The 24,952-nt window shown below is 39.0% G+C and overlaps 3 protein-coding genes across 6 annotated transcripts in view; all 3 read left to right on the forward strand.

Annotated features, from left to right (window-relative positions):
• Positions 1 to 1,726, forward strand: part of ANKUB1 (ankyrin repeat and ubiquitin domain containing 1) — a 41,005-nt gene extending 39,279 nt beyond the window's left edge. Inside the window, exon 6 of the mRNA XM_061193553.1 lies at positions 1,597 to 1,726. Within this exon, the coding sequence (XP_061049536.1) occupies positions 1,597 to 1,726 (130 nt within the window). The remainder of the gene's footprint in view (positions 1 to 1,596) is intronic.
• A 6,395-nt stretch (positions 1,727 to 8,121) lies between these two features.
• On the forward strand, positions 8,122 to 24,171 carry COMMD2 (COMM domain containing 2). Of its 4 annotated transcripts, none has more exons than XM_061194574.1 (5): positions 8,122 to 8,247; positions 8,344 to 8,463; positions 9,088 to 9,170; positions 12,653 to 12,826; positions 24,023 to 24,171. In XM_061194574.1, the coding sequence occupies exons 1-5, from the start codon at positions 8,181 to 8,183 to the stop codon at positions 24,140 to 24,142; spliced, it is 564 nt and encodes a 187-aa protein (XP_061050557.1). In that variant the 5' UTR covers positions 8,122 to 8,180; the 3' UTR covers positions 24,143 to 24,171. The 4 variants fall into 4 exon arrangements, with proteins under 4 accessions (XP_061050557.1, XP_061050555.1, XP_061050556.1 ...); XM_061194572.1 differs by lacking the exon at positions 24,023 to 24,171 and adding an exon at positions 17,044 to 17,623; XM_061194573.1 differs by lacking the exon at positions 24,023 to 24,171 and adding an exon at positions 17,044 to 17,623 and having other exon boundaries at positions 8,344 to 8,421.
• On the forward strand, positions 17,618 to 19,200 carry LOC133094072 (heterogeneous nuclear ribonucleoprotein K-like). The gene has a single exon (XM_061194571.1). It carries the CDS (start codon positions 17,627 to 17,629, stop codon positions 19,019 to 19,021), a length of 1,395 nt encoding a protein of 464 aa, XP_061050554.1. The 5' UTR covers positions 17,618 to 17,626; the 3' UTR covers positions 19,022 to 19,200.
• Positions 24,172 to 24,952: the final 781 nt, after the last annotated feature.

Raw genomic sequence — 24,952 nt, forward strand, 5'->3', positions numbered from 1 at the left:
ATCAGGTTCAAATGTCTGAAACACTAAGGTACTTTTACACAAGGTTGCTCCTAATAGATTGAGTGAAAGCCCTTTAAATCTATGAGACTTTCCACACGAAAGGGGTGGTGGTCAGAAAAAGGAGCCAGGTAAAGGTGGCTACATGGTCTAAGACACTGTTTTGTGAAAGGGTAAGAAAGAAATTTAGTTTTCAGGAAAGTAAGTGGATTTGCAAAAGGCATTTTAGGGGATAGGGAGGAACTGGCTGGAGATGAGACTGGTAAGGTAAATTACACCTACACTAAGAGGCATTTTGTGGGTCCAAGTGGACAGTTTGCTTCTTATATTTTTCCATGGGGGAGGAAGTAGGTAGGAAGATCACAGAAGTTCTTTTTTATCAAACAAATCACATAATCAGTTTTTGTTTATTTTTGAAGACGAATCTGGTGGAGATGTGTAGAAGAGTCACTGGAAGTAAGTAATACTAAGGGTGTGGAAGGACTACAGTAGGGTTAGGAGACTTTGCAATAAGAGAAACAAGAGGCAATAAAGACCAGGACTGGAACAGTAGTAGTTAGGGAAGAGGGGAAAGGCCAAACATGACAGATATTTCTGAGGAATAATCTACAAAATGTCATCACTAATTGGGCTTAGTGGTGGACAGAGGAGGAATGAGCTTTGTTTCTGGCTTGGAGACGGTGAGAACAGCAACATCACTGTGTTAGAACAAGGATACTGAAAGGGACAAGTTTAGGAAGAAGATAAAAGACATGGAAATTGGAAGTGTCTGTGGGATGAGCAATTATCAAATGATTTTATTTGATAATTGGAGATATGCATCTTTTCAGAAAGGTTGTGATTTGGGAGTCATGGCTATGGGAGTTGAAGCAATGAGTAAATAAAGCCTCCCGGTGAGGGTGCAAAGAGAGAGAGGAGGACAAAGGATAAAATCTCAGAGGACCCCAACATTCAAGGAAATGTAAAACCCCTCTGTAGTAAATCACATTCACATCCTACAAAGTAGGAGCAATCATATTCAAATTTATGTCTTTGTTAGTATACAGCCAGAGAATAACTATCACAAAACGTTGTTTCATTGCATTTCAGTTAAAGGCTATCAAAATATCTAATATCTTATCAATGAAAAAATGTATTTGTGGTGGGAAAGAAGGAGAGGGAGAATAGGTCAGTATGTATAGGGATGCCTGGGGGAATAGTTAGAAAAAGGTTAGGGAGTTCCCTGATGGCCTAGTGGTTAGGATTCTGGGCTTTCACTACCGTGGCCAGGGTTCAATCCCTGGTCAGGGAACTAAGATCCCACAAGCTGTGCAGCGCAGCCAAAAGAAAAAAAGTTTCAACCCAGAGAATTCTATGACATTGAGTGGCTTTCTATTTCTAGCTGTGGGTGCTAAGCTTCCGGTATTGCCTTGGGAAAATATCATTCCCACTGTTTCACAAGGAACTGGTTTTAGAAAGATTCCTCTTTCCTATTTTACCTCCTCATATGACAAGATAATTAGCCACAGCTACAAAATCAACCTAAAGATTTCCATCATTTTAGCTATAAATGGGGACAAGAATGGACCTCCTTATAAATTATGTCCTGTTTTCTTACAGTGCCTTTAAAGAGAAACGATGGCTTCAGCAGTTAGGAATAGCAAGAGTCCTAGCGAAAAAGAGCATTTCTAACCTGACTACCCAAGGAGGCCTGACAGCGTGTGAAAATCCTCCGGAAATTTTGCTTTGAAAAGTCATGACAACCCCAGTTTGGGTGAAGACCTGGTCAAATAGAACTTCTAGTTCTAATACTAACATTTCTAATAACAGTTCTAATGCTGGAATTTCTAACAACAGTTCTGATGCTACACGACTATCAACAGGTTATTTAATGTTTAACACCATGTTTTCTTGGACTCCATCACGCAGAGTGAAAATTTAGGGCATTTGTTTTTGCATAAAATGTCTGAGGAAGAATTCATAAGAAACTAAGAATAGTAGTTGCCAACAGGGTAGGGCAACTGGGAAGGTGGGAAACAAGGACATGAGCAAGAATGTTTACTTTCTCCTTTTTTGCTTTCCTGGGATTTTTTAAAACACTTTTTGTTTTTTAAACCACATGAATGTAGTACATAGTAAAAAATTAATTTAAAAAAATTCTATATAGGGCAAGTCCCTAGGAGAGTTATAAATACCATCTAAGTCTAACACTGGCCTCAGACATCTTTTGAATTTCTGCTAAAACACTGCTTACTACTAATTTTTAAAAATTGAGGTAGAGTTTTCATACAGTAAATTGCAAAGATCTTAAATCAACGGCTTTAACAAATGTATACATTTGTGTAACTAACAGCAATCAAGATGTGAACACTTCTATTACCCCAGAAAGTTCCTTCAGGCTCCTATCTATCTTAATCCATATAGACACCTGCTATTCTAATTTCTTTTTATTTTTTTAATAAATTTATTTATTTTATTTATTTTTGGCTGCATTGGGTCTTTGTTGCTGTGCGCGGGCTTTCTCTAGTTGCGGAGAGCGGGGGCTACTCTTCGCTGTGGTGCACGGGCTTCTCATCGCGGTGCCTTCTCTTGTTGTGGAGCACAGATTCTAGGTGCGCGGGCTTCAGTAGTTGTGGCATGTGAGCTCAGTAGTTGTGGCTCACCGTTTCTAGAGCGCAGGCTCAGTACTTGCGGTGCACGGGCTTAGTTGCTCTGCAGCATGTGGGATCTTCCAGGACCAGGGCTTGAACCCGTGTCCCCTGTATTGGCAGGCGGATTCGTAACCACTGCGCCACCAGGAATTCCTGCTATTCTGATTTCTACCTCCATGCATAACATTTCCCAATTAAAGGAATCATATAGTTGTTTACTTTTATGTCTGGGTTATTTTGCTCAACTTAATCTTTTGAGACTCATTTACATTGTTGTATGTATTAGTAGTACATTGTTTTCTTTTTTCTCTATGTAGTAATATCCCTTTTTTCATTCCTGATATTTGTATCTTTTGCCCTCTCTATTTTATTTTTGCCATGAATAGTCAGTCTTGTAATGATTTTGTCAATTTTACTAGTTTTCTACAATGAATCTTTTGTTTATTCTTTATATTGTATATTTGATTTCTAATTTGTTAATTTCTTGATGGTTTCTACTTCTCTGATTAAATACTTTATCTGTCATCTAATGTTTTGGACATATTATTCAAGTTATTTTAGAGTCCAGGTCTAATAACTCCAATATCTGTACGTCCTCCATACAAGTCTTCCGTAGATCTTTTTTCACTATTGAGTAGTATTCCATTGTGTAGGCACACCATAATTCATTCAAATGTATGTACCTTTGGGTTGCCTCCAGTTTTGTGATATTGTGAACAAAGCTGCTTTAAACATTACTGTAAAGGTCTTTTTCTGGACATATGCTTTCCTTTCTTTTGGGCAAACACCTAGGTGTGGAATTGTTAGGTAATAGAGTAAATGTACATTTAACATTATAAGAAACTACCTAACAGTTCTCCAAAGTGGTATTACAGTTTTACACTTCCACTAACAATATACAAGTATTCTGGTTGCTTCACAGACCCACCAAAATTTGGTGTTATTAGTACTTTTGATTTTTAGTTATTCTAGTGGGTTTGAAATGACATTTCATGGTTTTAATTTGCATTTCCTTAAGAACTAATAATATTGAATGCTTTTTGTGTGCTTATTGGCCATTTGTACATTTTCTTTTGTGAAGTGTCAACTCAAGTTTTTTGTCCGTTTAAAAAATTGTGGTGCTTTCCTGGTGGTGCAGTGGTTAAGAATCCGCCTGCCAATGCAGGGGACGTGGGTTCGAGCCCTGGTCCAGGAAGATCCCACATGCCGCGAAGCAACTAAGCCCGTGCGCCACAACTACTGAGCCCATGTGCCACAACTACTGAAGCCCACGCACCTAGAGCCCATGCTCTGCAACAAGAGAAGCCACCGCAATGAGAAGCCTGCACGCCGAAACGAAGAGTGGCCCCCGCTCACCCCAACTAGAGAAAGCCATGCGCAGCAAGGAAGACCCAATGCAGCCAAAAATAAATAAATAAAATTTTTTAAATTGTGTTGTTTATCTTTTAATTATTGGTTTATCAGAGATTTCAATATACTCATGATACAAGTTGGTTTATTTTTGGCTGCACTTGGGCTCAGTAGTTGGGCTCTAGAGTGCAGGCTTCAGTAGTTGTGGCGCACGGGCTTAGTTGCTTCGCGGCATGTGGGATCTTCCTGGACCAGGGCTCGAACCCGCGTCCCCTTCATTGGCAGGCAGATTCTTAACCACTGCACCACCGGGGAAGTCCTGCAAGTTCTTTGTCAGATACATGTATTGCAAATATATTTTCCCAATCTGTGGCTCTCTTTTTCATTTTATTAATGGTGTCTTTTGATGATGAAAGTTTTTAACTCTAATGAAGTACAGTTTATAATTTTTTTCTTTTATGGTTCATGCTTTCTGCTTCCTAAGAAATCTCTGCCTACCCCAAATTCATGAAGATATTCTTGTTTTCTTCTAGAAGTTTCACAGTTTTAGCTCTTATGTTAGGTCTATAATCCATCCTTAATTATTTTTGTGTGTGTGATGTGAGGTGAGAGTCAGAATTCTTTTCCATAAGTTTATCAAATTGTTCTAGTACAAGTTGTTGAAAGTTCCTTCCCCTCATTGAATACCTTGGTATCTTTTTGTCAAAAATCAATTTACAATATATGTATGGATCTATTTCCAGACTCTCTATTCCATTCCATTGGCCTATTTATTTTTCCTCACACTAAAACCACACTGTCTTAATTACTATAGCTTTACTGTGGGGCTTGAAATCAGGTAGTATGAATAACTTTGTCCTTTTTCCTACTTTGTTTTGGCTATTCTCAGTCCTTTGAACTTCCAAGTAGATTTTTAAAATAAACCTGTCGTTCTCTATAAAAAAGCCTGTTGGGATTTTGACTGGTCACAACTGACATCTTAATAATAGTGAATATTACAGCCCACGATATATTTCTCTATCCATAGTATATGTCCCCATTTAAGTCTTCCATGATTTCTCTCATCAATGATTTTTAGTTTTTAGTGTAGAAGTCTTACAAATCACTTATTGTTTTCTTAAATATGGCATATTTTTGATGCTATTTGCTAGGAAGATTTTTAAGATAGATTCTGTTACAATAGTCAGAAGCACCTAACATCTAAATCTCATTTAAAAAAATAACTTTAGGTTTCTAGTTTGGTATTATGGGGTTGGGGCACATAGAAGGTTAATACAAAAGAAAATACAAAGATGATACCAAAGAGATGTTGTAAGGCAGCATGTATATAGGTATTAGCTCATTGTAGAGACAGCAGAGGGGCCACGGACTGGAAGAGGGCACAGCAAAGGTTCTGGGGTACTGGTAACATTCTATTTCTTGACCTGGGTTAATAGATGTGTTCAATTGGAGAAAATTCAACAAGAAGTATTTTTTTAAAATTTGTTTGCTTTTCTGTATGCATTTTATCATCCAGTTGAAAAAGTTAACTAAAATAATGAAAAAAAATTCAGGAGCTAATTCATGCATTTAACGGCAGCCTCAGACTCATGAGAGGGCAATTCATGTGAGTGGTGGGTGTCACCATGCTTCCTTCCCCTTGACAGTGTGCTGAATTGAACTGAGATTCCTTGCAAGAGATGATACTATTCTATGTATCATTGAAAACATCACCAAGGAGATGCCTGGTGCAAAGATTCTGGGGCAGGAGTGTCTATGAAGAAGAAAGAAATATGGGGAAATATGAGGGGAAAAAAAGGAGGTGGAGGATGATAAGGAGAAAATGTGAGAGGACAATTGATATGAAGCCTGGTTCCTTGCCAGAATCAACTGAAAAATTACAGAATATTTATCCTTTCTTCACTTTAGCCCTAGTAAGATAGCATGAAGTGACATTAAGATCTTATTTTCTTATAATATTATACAGCTGTAAAGCATTATTATTAGCATAGACAGGATACCATGGGACATTTATTCTAAACCTGAATCTTATTTAAATCAAAGTTAAGTGTCACCTTCTCTTTGCTCCAGGTCATTTTGTTCCTTCCTGGGGTATTACCACTCTGTATTCTGTGATATACTGTATATATACTGTATATCACACTGTATTCAAATTACTTGACTGTCTCCTTTACTTTACTATCATCTCCTAGAAGGCAAGGACAGTGTTTTATTCATCTCTAAGTTGCCAAGGCATAGCATATGCTTGAGCTTTGAGTCATTGCTCTATAAATATTTGTTATATTAAATGAATGAATTTTAGGATGATCATGCTCATGGAATTCTCAATGACCTGTGCACACAAAATCTGCTCGTATAAAATATAAATGTTTCAGTTAACAAATCATTTGTTAATGCTAATTTATTGTTTAATTTGATCATCAAAATCAATTTCTTAATATGAATTTATTAATTCATCTGAGCATCATAGCAGCCCTGCATGGCACAGAAGGACAGTCATCATTAAAATACCCATTTTACAAATGAAGAGGTTAAATTTGTAACATATAAGAATAACTTGTTGGAGGCCCTACAGGTAGTGAGTGTCAGAGCCAGATCTGGAATCTAGACTTTTGACTTTTCGCTCAGGTAATTACCTCTAAACAACTACATAACATTTGGTAACAGAAAGTCACTCTGTACGTTATCCTAGGAAGTTTTAACTCCCAGGCTGGTTCCCCCAGCTGTAACTTGGCTTTTTGACCACCTTCCTTGACCACCCCATTCTGTTAATCCTTATTTCCTACCTTCACCCCTGCCCCGCCCCTGCCTTCACTCCCACTTCAGTTCCTGAGATCACAGGGAAGAAATGCTATTTTATATTGGCATAATATTACACCTATTTGTAAATTCATTTCGGCATTCCTTATTCCCTATATATGATGGACATTTTCTCAATAATGCATGTATAAAACCTTCTTCAGAAAATGCCATTTTTGCTGATCTGCAACATAGTCTAAGTAAGAATTGGGCTCTCTCTGCAAATGCTGCTTCAAGACCTAACTGACAAGTTTAAAGACCTGCCTTTCTGTGCCCCAGTATCGGAAACAATTTCAGTTTCAGTCAGATGTAAGGGATGAGGTAGACACAGACAGCAGAGCTGAAAAACTTTTCCAGTTTTCGCTTCTGCTCAGGAGACTCGGAATATAGAAAGCTTGGCGTATAGATAGACAGCTTTCTATCTATATCCCTAGATATAACAACCATAGATGTGAAGTCTCTCTCTGTTTCTCTCTCTCTCTTTTCCCCCATGCTTTCCCCCACCAAGACAGTGAGATTTGAAGACTATCAATTAGCCATTCTGTAGTCTCTTATATTTGAACCACAACAGGTAAGAAGAGCGAGTTGGTAAAGGAACCAAATTCTCACACTGCCCCCAACACATAAAAATAGAGACAAGCGTGGTCGTCGTCTTCCTCTTCCTCATTGTCTTTATCCTAATTTATAATCACTCACAGAACTTGTTACCAACCTTCAGCTTTCAGCCTGCTGTGCAGAATGATGGGTTTTGGAGCAGGTGATCAAGGGCTCTGGCCTTCTCCTTCCAGCTCTGTGACTGGCTTATGACATAGTCTTTGGAGCTTGGATTCTTCATCTGTACAAACGATGGCCCGCACCGTACAAACGATGTCATGGCTATTCAGCGTATTAAACGAGATAAATCAAGTAAGATAACATATACAACAGCTCTGTACAAACTAATAGCTCTATAAAAGCTACTTTCAACTGCTTGACCTGTCTCTCAGTTTCCTTGTCTCTAATGGGAACAATAATGGTACCTACCTCACAAGGTTCTTGTGAACTCTAAATAAGTTAAATGTAAGAACAGTTCCTGACATAGTGCTTAATAAATGTTAGCTATTGATATTATTAATGTAAGCTCCACGGGGCGGGGGCGGGGGGGGCGTGTCGAATTTTAAACTTCTTTTCATCTTCCTCAGAGCATAGCATTCTACACCCGGCAGGCTACAACTGACTGGCGAACTGAAGAATCTTCTCATCCCCGTCTGCCCCGCGGAAGGCATTTGAGTGTAGGACGGCGGTAAGCCGGAACCGAAAGCTCGGGATGTTGAGACGCCGGAGCCTTTTTAGGCTTGGACTCAGGGCCCGGAAGTGGCGAGGGCGGGGTCAGCGCTGCGGGGTGAAATCGGCCAGCCAGAGAAGATGCTGCTGGACCTGTCGGAGGAGCACAAGGAGCACCTGGCCTTCCTGCCGCAAGTGGACAGCGCGGGTCAGGGGGCCCGGCGGCGGAGGGTGGTGCTCTGCGGTCTGGGGAGGGGGTCGGTGGGAGCGCCCGGTGCTCAGGGTCTCCTGGCTTCCGTTGCAGTGGTCGCTGAGTTTGGGCGAATTGCGGTGGAGTTCCTGAGGCGTGGCTCTAACCCCAAGATCTACGAAGGCGCTGCGAGTAAGAAGGGGGGAGGCACAGCGCTGAAAACTGCGCGGAGAAGTGCGTTCTCTGTCCCCGTGGAGGGGAAGGGGTTATTGGGACTCTAAAGGTCTTATTCCCATTGTGGCGGAATAAAAGCCGAAGGGCTCTTCAGTCAGGGTGCAAATCCTGCCCGTCCCCTAAGTATTGTGAGTTTTTAAAAGCTTGTGTTAAGTCGATTTCCTGACGTGTTAATGGACAGAATACCATCTGCCAGAATACTGTGATGCCTACCTGCATCCAAGTGTGTGAAATAGCTGGGTGAACCATAAATATACAAGTGTTTGGTTATTATTCGTTGTTCAGACATCTACTTTTGCTGAAGTAGTTTTACCCCGATGGACGAGGGACGGTTTCTATTATTGTCCCTTCTGCCAGGCTTGAAGTAGCGGCGCACTCAAGAGAAGGACTGTGCGCCTGGTATTGTCTCCACGGGTCTGTTTTTGTAAAGGTTTCATGGTGGGAAATACTGAAAGCATTTGGCTGGGAGTGGAGAATGAACAGGAGGCTATTACCAAGTAATTATTTTTTATAATAATTGCAGTGTTTGAAAACATGGAATAATAGATAACATTTACTCTTTAGAGTTTGAGTAAAAGAATAAATACCACATAATTTATTTGCTCATTTTTCCTCTTTTTTCAGGAAGACTCAGCGTGAGTAGTGACACTGTCCAACATGGTGTGGAAGGATTAATACACCTCCTCACTGAAAGTTCAAAGCTTATGGTAAGGGCTTTTGTGGACTGTTTTGTATTAGCAGGACCTTAAGGAGGTTCAGTATACTCTACATCAGTCCTGGCAGGATCTGCTCATTTCAGTAATGTTGTTACTGGTTTATAATGGATTTAGTGAAGCCATGCCTAAGCAATCTGACTATAATGTGATCTGCTGGCATGAATACCTCTTGTTAGTATAAATTAGAATTGCCTCTAATTCTGCATGTTATTAAACCATATACTATAGTATGTATCCCAAGAGGAGGGAGAAGGAAATGATTTAATTTTTTGCATATTAGCAGTATATAGCTTGTTGGAGAATTGAGAAAATTTTTTCCTTTTTTTTTTTTTTAAGTGTTAGTTTCCCCTTCCTTAATACTAGCTGAGGGATCTTGTACCAGTCTTTGTTTCTTCATGCTCCTAATAGAAAAAATATTTGAAAAATTACAGGTGGCTGCATGGGGCTTAATTTACATATTATCCATTCTACTGTGTCTCAGATTTACCTTTTTGTAAGAATCACGTGTGACCCTTGTTAACCAGATTCCTGGTTCCTACCTCAAATCTACTGAATCAGGCTTTCCAGAGGAGGGGCTTGAGAATTTATCTTTTCCCAAGGTGCTTCAAGTGATTCTTTTTTTTTTTTAACTTTTTAAAAAATTTTTTTTTAAATTAATTAATTTATTTTATTTATTTTTTTTTATGGCTGTTTTTGGTCGTCGTTTCTGTCCAAGGGCTTTCTCTAGTTGTGGCAAGCGGGGGCCACTCTTCATCGCGGTGTGCGGGCCTCTCACTATCGCGGCCTCTCGTTGCGGAGCACAGGCTCCAGACGCGCAGGCTCAGTAATTGTGGCTCACGGGCCCAGTTGCTCCGCGGCATGTGGGATCTTCCCAGACCAGGGCTTGAACCCGTGTCCCCTGCATTGGCAGGCAGGTTCTCAACCACTGTGCCACCAGGGACGCCCCAAGTGATTCTTAAGATCAGGCAAATTTGGGAAACTACACTAGAGGCTCAACATTTTGATAGTGAATCCTAATGCTGGAAGTGATAAAAGATGCAGTGTGGCTTACTTGAGTTGTTTTCACCCTAACAGATTATTTGAGTGGTTATGAACAACTACATAAAAAATTTATTTTATAGATTCCTTTTGTCGGGCTTCTTAAAATATTACACTTAGAGGTGGTCCACAGCAAATGCCCTGACCCATAAATCCATGTTGCATTAATTGATATGGGGAACTCATTTTTGCTGCCCTAAGCGATCCTTTCTGGCCCTATCCAGAGCTTTCCTGGCTGCTCTCCTCCTGAGAGTAGATCTCTAGCCTCTTGCTCTTCTGTGTAGTCAAACTGAGTCTTCTGACAGACCACCTGGCGTGACTGGTCAGCTAACCTAACCTGCCTGGCCCCAAGGACTATAATCTCCTCCACAAAGGCAATAAGCCTGTTTGTTTTGTTCAGCTCTGTCTTCCTAGCACAAGACCTATCCCACAGTAGGATCTCAGAAAATATTTGTTGAAGGGATAAAATACACAAGCCTATGCTATTATAAACAGAAACAAGTCTAATGACATTAACAAACCTGAAAAAAGAAAGGGTGGCATGCAGAAATTGGAAAAGAGCAAGGAAAGTAGAGTGTTAAAGTGGCTGAGGTGAATACAACGAAAGGAAGAGGAGCAAAGAGAAAGACTGTGCTTTCTCTACCTTTTCTCTACCTTTTTATCCCCTCCTCACTTCAATCATCCAATAAGGGAGTAAAAGCAAGGCTGCTGTTTGCAGCTTCCTTTTATCCTATTGAGGGTCAGTGCCAGTGTTGGGATTGGTCCCCAGTAATGCTGAACCATTGGACAGCAAAACTGTGCCTCCATGCCCTTCTCTCCCAGCTCCCTTTCCTGGCCAAATATATGATTTCTTTGTGTCCAGTCAGCATCTGAGTATCCCACTAGGACTTACCCAAACCAGGAGCCCTCATTCTCTCACTAAGGCTTTTTTTTAAAAGTCTTTTGACACCATTCACCCATTTCTCCCATCCCACCTCCTACCCCCTGCCTCTGGCAACCACCAATCTGTTCTCTGTATCTATGACCTTGGTGGGTTTTTTGTTTTTGTTTTTTAAGATTTGACATGTAAGAGAGATCATACAGTATTCTTTTCTCTGTCTGACTTAGTTCACTTAGCATAGTGCCCTTGAGTTCCATCCATGTTGTTGCAAATGGCAAGATTTTATTCTTTCATTTTTTCTTATGGTGGATAATATTCCATTGCGTATATATTCTACAATTTCTTTATCCATTCATCCATTGATGGACAATGAGTTTGTTTCCTCATCTTAGCTATTGTAAATGGTGATGCAGTGAACATGGCGGCACATATATCTGTTCAAGTTAGTGCTTTTGTTTTCTTTGGATAAATACCCAGAAGTAGAATTGCTGGATCATATGGCAGTTCGATTTTTAATTTTTTGAGGAACCTCTGTACTGTTCTCCATGGTGGCTGCACCAATTTACATTCCCACCAGCAGTGCAAGAGGGTTCCCTTTTCTCCGCATCCTCACCAACACTTGTTATCTCTTGTCTTTCTGATAAGAGCCATTCCAACAGGTGTGAGGTGATATCTCACTGTGATTTTGATTTGCATTTCCCTGATGATTAATGATGTTGAGCATCTTTTCATGTACCTGTTGGCCATCTGTATGTGTTCTTTGGAAAATGTGTATTCAGATCTTCTGCCCATTTTTTAATTGAATTGTTTGGTTTTTTGGCTATTGAGTTATGTGAGTTCTTTATATTTTTTGGATATGAACCCTTTATCAGATATATGATTTGCAAATATTTTCTCTCATTCAGTAGGTTTTCTTTTTATTTTGTTGATGCTTTCCTTTGCCCTGCAGAAGCTTTTTATTTTATTTATTTTTATTTTTTATTATAAACTTATTTATTTATTTATTTATTTTTGGCTGCGTTGGGTCTTTGTTGCTGCGCACGGGCTTTCTCTAGTTGCGGTGAGCGGGGCTTACTCTTCGTTGTGGTGCGTGGGCTTCTCATTGCTGTGGCTTCTCTTGTTGCGGAGCATGGGCTCTAGGCGCTCAGGCTTCAGTAGTTGTGGCTCGTGGGCTCTAGAGCACAGGCTCAGTAGTTGTGGCAGGGGCTTAGTTGCTCTGCGGCATGTGGGATCTTCCAGGACCAGGGATCGAACCTGTGTCCCCTGCATTGGCAGGCAGATTCTTATCCACTGCGCCACCAGGGAAGCCCCCAGAAGCTTTTTAATTTGAAATAGTCCCACTAGTTTATTTTTGTTTTTGTTGCTTATTTTTATGTATCAGAAACTTGAAATTTGGAATAGTGGGCAAGGGTTGCCTTTTACTAAGGAGTGTTATTTCTTTTACTAGACAGAAAAGAATTAAGGGATTTCATATCCTTTTGCAAATATCCAGTATTTCAGCATTTCCTAGACAAAAATAAATTTTGATGTTCTGTTAAACTCGATTCACTTCCAGATTTCTGAACTGGATTTCCAAGACTCTGTTTTTGTTCTTGGATTCTCTGAGGAATTGAACAAATTGTTGCTTCGGCTTTATCTGGACAACAGAAAAGAGATCAGAACTATCCTGAGTGAATTGGCACCAGACCTTCCCAGTTACCACAGCCTTGAATGGCGACTAGATGTACAGGTATGACTATTTTTTTTAAACCTGACATAGAATATAAGATTTATTTTAGGTTTATGTCCTGAGGCTTGTTGTATTCTTTACCATCTTAACCAAACTGTGGTTTGAAACTTTAGTTTTTTAATGTTCATTTTTAGACCATTTCCCAAATAGTTCATTTTCTTGTATTTTTAATGTGTTCACATTGGTTTAATTTGTGAAGTTTATAAGAAATACGTTATTTGGAAAAGCAGATGGCTATCCGTATTTTTAAAGTGGTGCTTAGCTTTTTAAAAACTTTCTGTCTAAATAAAACACATATGAAAAAAAGTACACAGGTCAGTATACAGCCCAATGAATTATGTGGTGAAAACACCCATGAAACCAACACTTACCCATGACCAGCACCTCAGAAGCATCCTCCTTGCCTCCTACCAGTTACTTCCCCTGTCCTTCTTTTCAGAGGTAACTAGCATCCGGACTTGTAATGCACAGATTACTTTTTCCTGCTCTTTAACCTTCTATACATGGAATGATTCAGTAAATATTCTTCTGCGTCTGCCTTCTTTTTGTGAGATTGAGTTTTTTTTTTTTTTTTTTTTTTAATATATTTCTTTTTTTTTTTTTTTTAATTATTATTTTATTTATTTTTGGCTGTGTTGGGTCTTCGTTTCTGTGCGAGGGCTTTCTCTAGTTGTGGCAAGCGGGGGCCACTCTTCATCGCGGTGCGCGGGCCTCTCACTATCATGGCCTCTCTTGTTGCGGAGCACAGGCTCCAGACGCGCAGGCTCAGTAGTTGTGGCTCACGGGCCTAGTTGCTCCGCGGCATGTGGGATCCTCCCAGACCAGGGCTCGAACCCGCGTCCCCTGCATCGGCAGGCAGATTCTCAACCACTGCGCCACCAGGGAAGCCCTGAGTTGTTTTTAAAGCCACATAAATAACCAAAAGGGATATTTCAGACTATCACATGAAGCCCTTTCTCAAGCAGTGACAGATAAGTTAGTTAATAGATGTTTGCTGAATGTCATCCACTCACTAATCAGCTCTAATCAGAGCTGTTCTGAATGCTTTGGGACACAAAAGAAGTGTAAGACACTTTCTCAGCTGGAAAAGATGTTATCTGGTTAGGGATATTAGTGTTCTCAAAATAACTAGTAATTAAAGATAGTTGTGAAATAAGGTTCTGGAGAGGAAAAAAGAATAGAATTGTATAAATGAAGGTACAGCTGAGTATTTCAAAAAAGCTTTATAGCTCAGGTAGTTCAGTGTACACTGGCATGATCCAGAAAAGCTTCAAGAAAAGGAGGTGAAATTTCAGAAAAATGAATGGTTAGAGAAAACCAGGGTAATATTCTTGACAGAGGAGACAGCATAAGTTGTAAAGGCCCACATGGATATGGGAATGAACAAATGAATATGTGGGATAGCTCCCTAGTTCCCAAACTTGATTGCACACTGGAATAACCCAGGGAACTTTAAAAATTCTGATGTCTGTGTTCTACCCTAGAGGTTCTGATTTATTGGTGTGGAGTTTGGCCCGGGCATCAGGATTTTTAAAAGCTCCCCTGTCACCCAGGTAATTCTAATGTGCAGTAAAGTTTGTAAACTACTGTAATAGTGGATTCTTCCTGATTTGAATGGCCCAGATAGGTTATAGAAATTCAGTTAGAGTTTAGCAATTATATCCCAGCGTGTTGAGTGCTTGAATATATATTAACACAGGAGAAGGTATAAACAGATTATAGGCTCCTTGACGGCAGGTGCTGTGTCTTGTTCACTACTGTGTCTCCAACACAATGCCTGACACAGAATAGGCATTCAGTACTGAATATAAATAAGGAGAGGTGGTCAGCAGCTTCTTAACCGTGTTATTTATTAAATATTTCTTGTACACCTATCATGTGCCAAGTGGTGTGGCTACAGCAAAGAACTTGACACAGTTTATGCTCTCGGAGACCTTAGAAGCAGCAACTCCTGTGGGGCTCACGGGGAGGAAGAGATCACTGTGGTTATGCCTTTCAGTCCTCTCATAGTAACCAGGTGGAGGAGATTTGGGGATGGTCATGTTGATGAACTGCAACATTAGTTTATCTTGTATCCCTCTCTTATGTGGAGATAGCTTCTGACTTTTGGGTTCCAGTAGCCCTTAGAGGTTCTTTTTTTGGCTTTATTGATTGGCTTTGAGTTTTTCCATTATTAAGACATTTTTAGAAGTTAGAAACTTAGGCAATTGAAATTTCTAAAATTAGACTCAAGAGAGTTCATTTGCCCGGTAAAATGAGTTTGAATTGCTGTGTTACTGCAAGGACTAATACAGTTTAATGTTGAGGGTATATTGAATGAATATTGCCATGTGGTGAGGTGTATTTAAGGGCTAAAAAAGCTACTCAGAGAACTAATGGATTTACTGAGCTCAAGGAAGGAAGGAAGAGAAGAAGTCCTGTCAGATGAAGACCAGATAAATGGCTAGGAAACTAGTAACAGGATATAGAACCTTTCATTTTTGAGTAGCTAACTCATCTCATGGAGTCTGGTAGCGAATGGATAGTTACCAGCTAATTATTGTGCAGTTGCTGATGGGAAATAAATGAATCATCATAGGTTAGTTTCTAATAGAAGCATTTCCCATACTTCATAAATTGCCAGCACTTGTTAAATAGCATCAGTAAATTGAATGCATCTGAGACCGGTGCAGGAGAATGTTACCTTTAGGGCTGATCCTTTTAAAGTTGCTGCTGTTATTTTTACAGGGAGAAGGACAGAATTTCATCCCCATTAAAAAAATAAGTCCATATCAAGAACTTTGTGGAAAGAAAAACTTTGTGGGCTACAGTTTTTTATCCTGTAGTACTGTCATTCAGTACCTTTGAATCACCCTCCCCAAATTACAACCCCCTCCCAGCCCCCTAAGGGTAACCATTATCCTGAATTTTCTGTTAATCTTTTCTTTATAGTTTTTTTAACATATATTTTTTCACTAAACTGTATAGTTTTTAGATTTACATGTATTCTTTTGCAACTTGCTTTTTTGATTGAACGTTTTCTTTTTAGATTTATTCATGACAATTCATGTTGCTGTAGTTCACTTCTTTTTGCTGTCATTTAGTAAGCATTTCACTGTATGAATATTCTCAATTTATCCATTCTGTTAAAGAATATTTGAGATTTGTCTAGTTTTGGACTCTTGGAAGCAAATACTATTATGAATATGTGTATATGTGTAAGAGTTTAAGGTAAATACCTAGGAGTGGAATTGCTGGTAATGTATACGTTTTCCAAAGTGATTGTCATCACTCTCACCAGCAGTAGATGAGAGTTTTCATTACCATCACTTTACAGTGCTCCGTATGGACAGGTTTCTAATTCTTGCAAGTCTGATAAACAGTATCTTACGATTTTATTGGCCATTTTACTGATTTCTAATAAAGTTGAACGTATTTCCTATGTTTATCTATTTGTGTTACTTCTGCAGAGTGCTTAGATAGGTCTCTGTACAATTTTTTCTTGGTTTTGTGGGGTTTGTATTAAATCAGAGCAGTTCTTCATACATTCTTGATACTAACTTTTTTTTTTTGGTTGTATGTGTTACAAAATATCTTTTCTCAGTTTGTGGCTTGTTTTTCCACCATTTTTAGGTATCCTTTGAAGAAATTTTAGTGATTGTTTAATGTATCAGTTTTTTTCTTTATGGTTTTTTTTTTTTGTATCATGTTTAAGAAACCCTTCCATGCTGACTATACATCCTGATTGACTGTACATTCTGGTTTCTTTTTTTTTCCCCAAAGGTTTTTTTTTTTTTTTTAGAAATTTATTTTATTTATTTATCTTTGGCTGTGTTGGGTCTTTGTTGCTGCGCGCAGGCTTTCTCTAGTTGTGGCGAGCGGGGGCTACTCTTCATTGCAGTGCACGGGCTTCTCATTGCGGTGGCTTCTCTTGCTGCAGAGCACGGGCTCTAGGCGCGCAGCCTTCAGTAGTTGTGGCGCACGGGCTTAATTGCTCCGCGGCATGTGGGATCTTCCTGGACCAGGGCTCGAACCCGTGTTCCCTGCATTGGCAGGCGGATTCTTAACCACTGCGTCAGCAGGGAAGTCCCTCTTTCCAAAGGTTTTAAAGTTTACTTTTCTTTTTGAAGTCTGTGATTCATCTGAAATTAGATTTTTATGTATGGTATAATGTAATTATTATATGTTTAGCATGATTATTAAATAGCCCTTATGCTCTTATTCCATTTAAAATCAAGCTTGCAAGCAGAAGCCTCAGGCAACAGATGAAACCATCAGTGACTATAAAGCTACACCTTAATCAGAACGGAGATCACAACACCCAAGTTCTGCAGACAGACCCAGCCACCCTGCTCCATTTGGTTCAGCAATTGGAGCAAGCCTTGAAAGAGATGAAAACAAACCACTGTAGGAGAGTTGTGCGCAATATCAAGTAGTCCCAGCTTGTTTTCTTCCCTTAGAATCACTTGTGAATTGATGATATGCAGCAGTTACTTTTCAAAATAAATTTTTTAATTGATAGTGATAAATACATAGAGATTTCATAACATTTCTTTTCCTGTGTGAAGATACTGCGGTCATGAACAAAGGCTAAGTAAATTTCCTTTCCTGGTGCTAAATGTGGTCAGCTTCTTGACAATTAAGATGTATTTTGGCTCTGTCTAGCTGTGACCGGCTGAGGCGGCACGGCGGCATAGGGACGGTAGCCTTGCCCGGCTACTGCAGCACTAGGGTGTCAGTTGGTCCCGCCCAGAACACTTCAGTTCTGCCCTGCAAGGATATATTTAATAACTGATTGGTGTGTCCCTTTAATACAAGAAAATGGAAACTGAACAGCCAGAGGAAACCTTTCCCAACACCAAAACCAATGGCGAATTTGGTAAACGCCCTGCTGAAGATATGGAAGAGGAACAAGCTTTTAAAAGATCTAGAAACACTGATGAGATGGTTGAATTACACATTCTGCTTCAGAGCAAGAATGCTGGGGCAGTGATTGGAAAAGGAGGCAAGAATATTAAGGCTCTCCGTACAGGCTACAATGCCAGCGTTTCAGTCCCAGACAGCAGTGGCCCCGAGCGCATATTGAGTATCAGTGCTGATATTGAAACAATTGGAGAAATTCTGAAGAAAATCATCCCTACCTTGGAAGAGGGCCTGCAGTTGCCATCACCCACTGCAACCAGCCAGCTCCCGCTCGAATCTGATGCTGTGGAATGCTTAAATTACCAACACTATAAAGGAAGCGACTTTGACTGCGAGTTGAGACTGTTGATTCATCAGAGTCTGGCAGGAGGAATTATTGGGGTCAAAGGTGCTAAAATCAAAGAACTTCGAGAGAACACTCAGACAACAATCAAGCTTTTCCAGGAATGTTGTCCTCGATCCACTGACAGAGTTGTTCTTATTGGAGGAAAACCTGATAGGGTTGTAGAGTGCATAAAGATCATCCTTGATCTTATATCAGAGTCTCCCATCAAAGGACGTGCTCAGCCTTATGATCCCAATTTTTACGATGAAACCTATGATTATGGTGGTTTTACAATGATGTTTGATGACCGCCATGGACGTCCTGTGGGATTTCCCATGCGGGGAAGAGGTGGTTTTGAGAGAATGCCTCCTGGTCAAGGTGGGCATCCCATGCCTCCATCCAGAAGAGATGATGATGATATGAGCCCTCGTCGAGGACCTCCTCCACCTCCTCCTGGACGAGGTGGCCGGGGCGGTAGCAGAGCTCGGAATCTTCCTCTTCCTCCACCACCACCACCTAGAGGGGGAGATCTAATGGCCTATGACAGAAGAGGAAGACCTGGAGACTGTTATGATGGCATGGTTGGTTTCAGTGCTGATGAAACCTGGGACTCTGCAATAGATACATGGAGCCCATCAGAGTGGCAGATGGCTTATGAACCACAGGGTGGCTCTGGATATGATTATTCCTATGCAGGGGGTCGTGGCTCATATGGTGATCTTGGTGGACCTATTATTACTACACAAGTAACTATTCCCAAAGATCTGGCTGGATCTATTATTGGCAAAGGTGGTCAGCGGATTAAACAAATCCGTCACGAGTCAGGAGCGTCGATCAAAATTGATGAGCCTTTAGAAGGGTCTGAAGACCGGATCATTACCATGGCAGGAACACACGACCAGATACAGAATGCACAGTACTTGCTGCAAAACAGTGTGAAGCAGTATGCAGATGTTGAAGGATTCTAATGCACGATACTTTTTCTTTTTTATAGCGTGAAGCAGTATTCTGGAAAGTTTTTCTAAGACTAGTGAAGAACTGAAGGAGTCCTGCATCTTTTTTTTTTATCTGCTTCTGTTTAAAAAGCCAACATTTCTCTGCTTCATAGGTGTTCTGCATTTGAGGTGTAGTGAAATCTTTGCTGTTCACCAGATGTAATGTTTTAGTTCCTTACAAACGGGGGTGGGGGGGGTGGGGGAGGGTGTGCAAAAGCTAACATTGAAATTTTGAAACAGCAGCAGAGTGAGTGAATTTTAATTTTTGTTCGTTGTTGGTGGTTTAAAAAAAAAATCCCCCCATGTAATTATTGTGAACACTTTACTTTGTGATCACTGTAACATTTGGGGGGGTGGGACAGGGAGGAAAAGTAACGATAGTCCGTATGTCCCTGGCATCTATTCAGAGCAGTGTGCAGAATGTAATGCTCTTTTGTAAGAAACATTTTATGATTTTTAAAATAAATTTAGTGAACCTGTTTTTGGTGGTCATTTCTTTTTTAAGACGGTCATTTTTCAAATGGCTGAATTCCCCCTGACCTGCCCCCAAACTAAACACTATGTTTAATTTTCAGTCCTCTGTTGGATATAAATAAATGCGTCTCTTCTTGGACTTAGGCGAAATATCTTGACACATTCAGTTCTGGTGATTTCTTAAGTGATTTGGAAGTCCATTGCTTGGGAGGAAATTCCACCACACGTTCATGCTTATAATAAGCTGGGGATTTTTGTTTGTTTTTGCAAATGCTTGCCCCTACTTTGCAACGATTTTGTTTGTAATTGTGAAGAACCAAGGTGGGTAGCAATACAACAGATGGAGTAGTTGGTATAAGTATATACCAGAAGCCTAATGGCAGCAAGTTTTATTAATCAGAATAATACTTGGTTATGGAAGTGACTGATGCTAAATAAATTCTGATTATTTTTTATTAGATAATTTCTCACCTATAGACTAAACTGTCAGCTTGGTAGTGTCTATTAGTTAAACTTTGTAAAATATATATATATATATATATATTCTTCTTTTTCCATTGTATGCAAATTGAAAGAAAAAGATGTACCATTTCTTTGTTGTATGTTGGATTATGTAGGAAATGTTTGTGAACAATTCAAAAAAGATGAAAAAAGTTAAAAAAAAAAAAAGATGTATTTTGTACTTTAAATGTGTAAATAGGATTGAATCAACTGGAAGTGTATCTATACTGTTCAAATCCTCTGTATATATAAATGACTGTACTTTTTTTGATACTTCTTCTGACTACTTAACTTTATTATTTTCCTCCTTATTGACCTAAATTTGACAATAAAGTTCACAATGTAATGCTGTTACTATTCAGAATATTCCTAGACAGTTTGTTTTTGACCTTTAAAAGCACTCCATGATGTTAACAGCCACAGAATAGTTGGAAGTGAATATAAATTTTTTTAATGCTATATTTAGGCAGTTCTTGCATTTTTCTTTGCCTGTGAATATAGTAGGTATTTACCATGTTGTTTAAGTTGCCATGGCTAAAGAGCTTAAATAGTACTCAAATTTATGTGAATATATTCCATTTTATTAAGGACTACTTTTTTTCCCTATTATCCAAAGCATCTAAGAGATATACTGTCATTTACATTTATAAACAATGGATGCAGACATAGTGTAATCAATTCTTAATTATCTGGATATAAATTATAGTCACTTTTTATAATTCTGTTCGAATAAAGTATAAAGAGGGCAAAGAGAGGCCATGTTTACTACATTACAAGCAAATATCCCTTCTTCCTTACAAACTTGATTTTTGTTTTGTTTTGCTTTTTAGTGGGTAACTATAAGCTGTTAGCCTGAAAAATTGAGATGCTGATGTGTCAGGTCAGCCTCATAGAGTACAGGGACACAGGGAAACTTGAGACAAGGAGGCTTAAGGAGTAACAGACTTAAGGAGAAAGTCATATGGAAGGGTAGAAACGGGTTCAGTCTTAAATATCTAGCCAAGACCTTATTCTGAGAATCTCATCCCATGCAGCAACTAAGGAAGGTCTTTAGAAATGTCAGACTCTAAACTGTACTCTAAGCTCTATCAATACTTTGCCTTCTAAGAGTTAGAGATTTTCAGGTCAGAGTGACATCATGTTTCTTCTTTCTCTTAAAGGAGAGGCCAGTGGAAGAAAAGCACAATTGATATTGCCACCCATCATCCCCCTGCAGGCATCTGGGTCACCCTTTTCCCATACATATATGTTCTGCAGTTGCAAAATAACTATAATACCAGATATTAGCAAACTATAATCAGATAATTTTTAATTATAGTGATAACTTGATTAATGAAGCTTTCATATTAACAACCTCACAAACAAAAGGAAACTATATATTACATGAAATAGTAGGATATGTCATCAGGTTTAAAAGCAACATGCCTGCCAAGCTTATATGATGGAAATAGCTCTGTGAGGCTTCTTTGTCCGCATTTGGTGGGAGATAAGCAGGGCTGACTCCAGCCAAGATTGAAATAATATCCCTGTGTCTCCTTAGGGCAACCTTTCTTCTTCCTCTGTATCCACTGTTCTTACCCCAGGCAAAACAACAAAGCACATGTTAGTCTTTTTTTATTTGTATCAAACTCCCCTGGTCTCCTTTGGCTGTACTTGGTTATTCTTTCTGATGTTCTGCCTTTTTTGCCTTTTTGGGCCAGAGTGTTGGGAGCAGTCTCCTAACTTCCTTTTGAATCTGGGACTCACCTTTTTTTTTACAGACCATCTAATGAGCCTCTTCCTTTTCTTGTTTGGACACTCCACACCCTTATGCATTCCTCTGCCTTGTTTGTTTTATGGCACATTTGATTTTTTTGTAACTTGTATATGAACATATTTTTTGCAGATGCAGTCACTATTCTACTCTCCTATATGACCAGGTTTCTTGACTCTGGGAAGTGCCTTTCCATCTGTAACTGTCTAAATGTTTGTTAAAACATTTTGGATTATGAGTATGCTGATTTTTTAGGATTTGCTGATGCATGTTTAGACAAGTGTAATAGCTTTTATGTCTCAAAGCCAGAATAGTAACATCTCGTCTCTCAGATCAGAGCTGTGAGTAGGAAATAATCAATATGTATAATCGCAAAGTCTACATATACTTCACCCATTGGAAGTCTCCTTTGTGTTTCACAAAATTCCATGAGCTTGTTTTGTTATTGATGTTTCCAAGCTCAGGTAAATATAAAGCAGCAAACTAGAAAAGTGGTGGGGATACCATAAGAAGAAAATATACTTCTTTGAAAACTGAAAAGTGAGAACCTGATACCAAGGAAAGTTTGAAAAATCATTAAGTGTGTTTAAGGGATGCATGTGTGGGAGCCCTTAAAATTTATAGCAGTATGTGGCCCTTTAGTATATAATCCTATGAGAAGGTTAAGCGGTCAGTCTTTGGAACTGGACAAAAGGGTTTGAATTTTAGGCTCTGTGGCTTCTTTTGGGTCCTTGATAAATTCCCAAAGCCTTGTTTTCTTCATCTTTAAAATAGGAGTAATAACACCTATCTCATTGGCTTGTAGAGACCAAATGAGACCACATATATAGAATGTTTAGCATAGTATTGGGCTTTAGAAAATACTTGTGTAGACTGAGGATCTCATTATTTTGTAGCCTTGAATTCTGTCTCATATACTCTATTTAAGAAACAGAAAATGTTACCTGATTTCTATGCTGAGTTTGAATAACTCATATTAAAAAATTTTTTTTGAAGTCTAAAAGAAGAAGAAAAAAGATCAGGGAATTTAAATACCTTTTTAGTAGTACCTTTATCGAAAATTTTAATTCTTAGAATGATATAACTCTCCAGAAAACTCAGCTATTCAAAACTGCCTAGTCCCCATAGGACTCAGGTAGACAAGCTGAGGGTTTTTACCTATAGGCTTGGTCTAGAGTCCCTTTTTTCTGTCTTTTTTTCTCCACACCAGTGAAAGAAGCATGGGAATCTCAAGATACTAGCTAAGCCAGGTCTCTTTTTATAGGTAATATATCTAAATGGAGTTGTTTTTAATCTCCAGGAGAAAACACATAATACTTCTTTGTAGTTTCTCACAGCCTTCATGGTCAGGAAGATCTGTCAGCTGCTGTATAAAATCTTCCTGCTATAATGTATGCACTCTTCTCTGTACTTTTTTTTTTTTAATATATGTTTAAGTCTCTCTTTAGCTTACCCTTCCACAGTTTCCATAGTAATAGGTTACTGTCATCCCTTTTCCTTTCTTTCATTAATGGTAGAAAATATTTTGGTAAAAATGGTATCATACTACATTGCCTCTAGTTTAAATATATTCGTTTTTAAAACCACCATGACCATTGTGTTCAAACCTAAATACTTTCCTTAAAAACAAAACAAGCAAGCCCAGCTTCACCATTAACGTGGTTACTTCAGTGAGCTTTACAAACTTCAAGAGCAATGTTTTAATTATAGAAGCAGAAGGAACCCATTATTTCTCAGCTTTGCAAAATAGTATGTACTATTTCGAGATGAGAAAACGATGTACTTTATGGCAATAAAATATATATATTTAGTGATTCAATCACTGAATACTAATGGCTCTTTGTTTTATGTTTGTATAGCTCCAGTCCTCTCTGCTCAGGAACTCAAATGACTTAATTATGTTTGGTAGCCACGAGTCCATAAGATTCTACTTACCATAATGGGGAAATATAGGAAAAGTAATTTTATTTCCTTACTGGACCTAAAGTAAAAAGGAGCATCAGGGATACAAATATCCACATTCATGTATTCTGAAACTTGGCTTCTACTCAGGTTGTTGCCATTTGAAACCCAATTAACTTTTTATAAGATAAATTTTTTAATAATTATAGTGTAAATTATGTTATTAGAAATATTGCTAATTATGTGGCTATCAGAGTGGGAGGCCATGTACTTTTATTATACTTGCACCTAAATTGATGCTTTTTAGTTGCAAAGACTGCAATTTTCATTTTCCTCTCCTGCAGTTACCATATCTTCTGCAGAAGTCTGCCCAACCATCAGCTAAAAAGAGAGGCAACGCCAAGAAAAGGATCGTTGCCCTTTTTCACAAACCATGTGAGAGCTTTTACCTCTTTTATTCTTAATTTTTCTTACTCTTTCACTTTGAGCTATAATCCACCCATTTATGTATGGCATTGTGCTGATAGGAAAACAAAGCAAATTTTAAAACCTTTTCTAGCTCTTTTTTTTTTTTTTACAAAGGTACTGACTCCGCTGCATTAAATATTTATTAAATACTCAGAATGACCCATGTTGTGTGTCGAACAAAGGGTGAAGTCCTAAAGTTTAGAATGCTCTCAGGCCATTCCATCCTTGAAAATAGTTTAATTCATAAGCTCATCAGGCTGCAGAAAGGAGTATCCTAAGGGGGCTATTCTGAAGAAGGGAAGGGAAGCTGTCTGTTGGAACCACTTTTCCTTGAAACTCCACCTTCTTCTGGAAAGCAAAACTCTTAATATGGCTAAGAGTTGGCAAGAGGTGTAGAAATGTACAGAGGAAAGGACAGATCGCTACAGAATACTGTGGAGTACTTGGACATGGTTTGGATGACAGAAATTATCTTTACCCCTTTTCCACTGAAGAGGGGTTCCCTGAGGTCACCAGAGGTGTGATGGGAAAAGCAAATTGAGTTTTTTTAATACCTGCATGCCAATGTTGTGATTGTCATAAATCCAATGAGAAGTGGATGCCTGTGGTTTTGAAGGAATGTGCTTAGTTCACAGAACGAAAAGGCTTCTCAGTTAACTCAAAGGCTAAAAACACACAGATTAAAATTCAGAGAATGAGGAAAAGAAAATCCAGGGAAGTCTTTGAGTTTCATTGGAACAAGTATAGATGGTTAGGATTTGGTTTCCTGGCATGGTCTGCAAACCATAAGCTTTTATTCCAAATAA

Source organism: Eubalaena glacialis, chromosome 6, assembly GCF_028564815.1.
Source record: "Eubalaena glacialis isolate mEubGla1 chromosome 6, mEubGla1.1.hap2.+ XY, whole genome shotgun sequence".
Lineage (NCBI taxonomy): Eukaryota > Metazoa > Chordata > Mammalia > Artiodactyla > Balaenidae > Eubalaena > Eubalaena glacialis.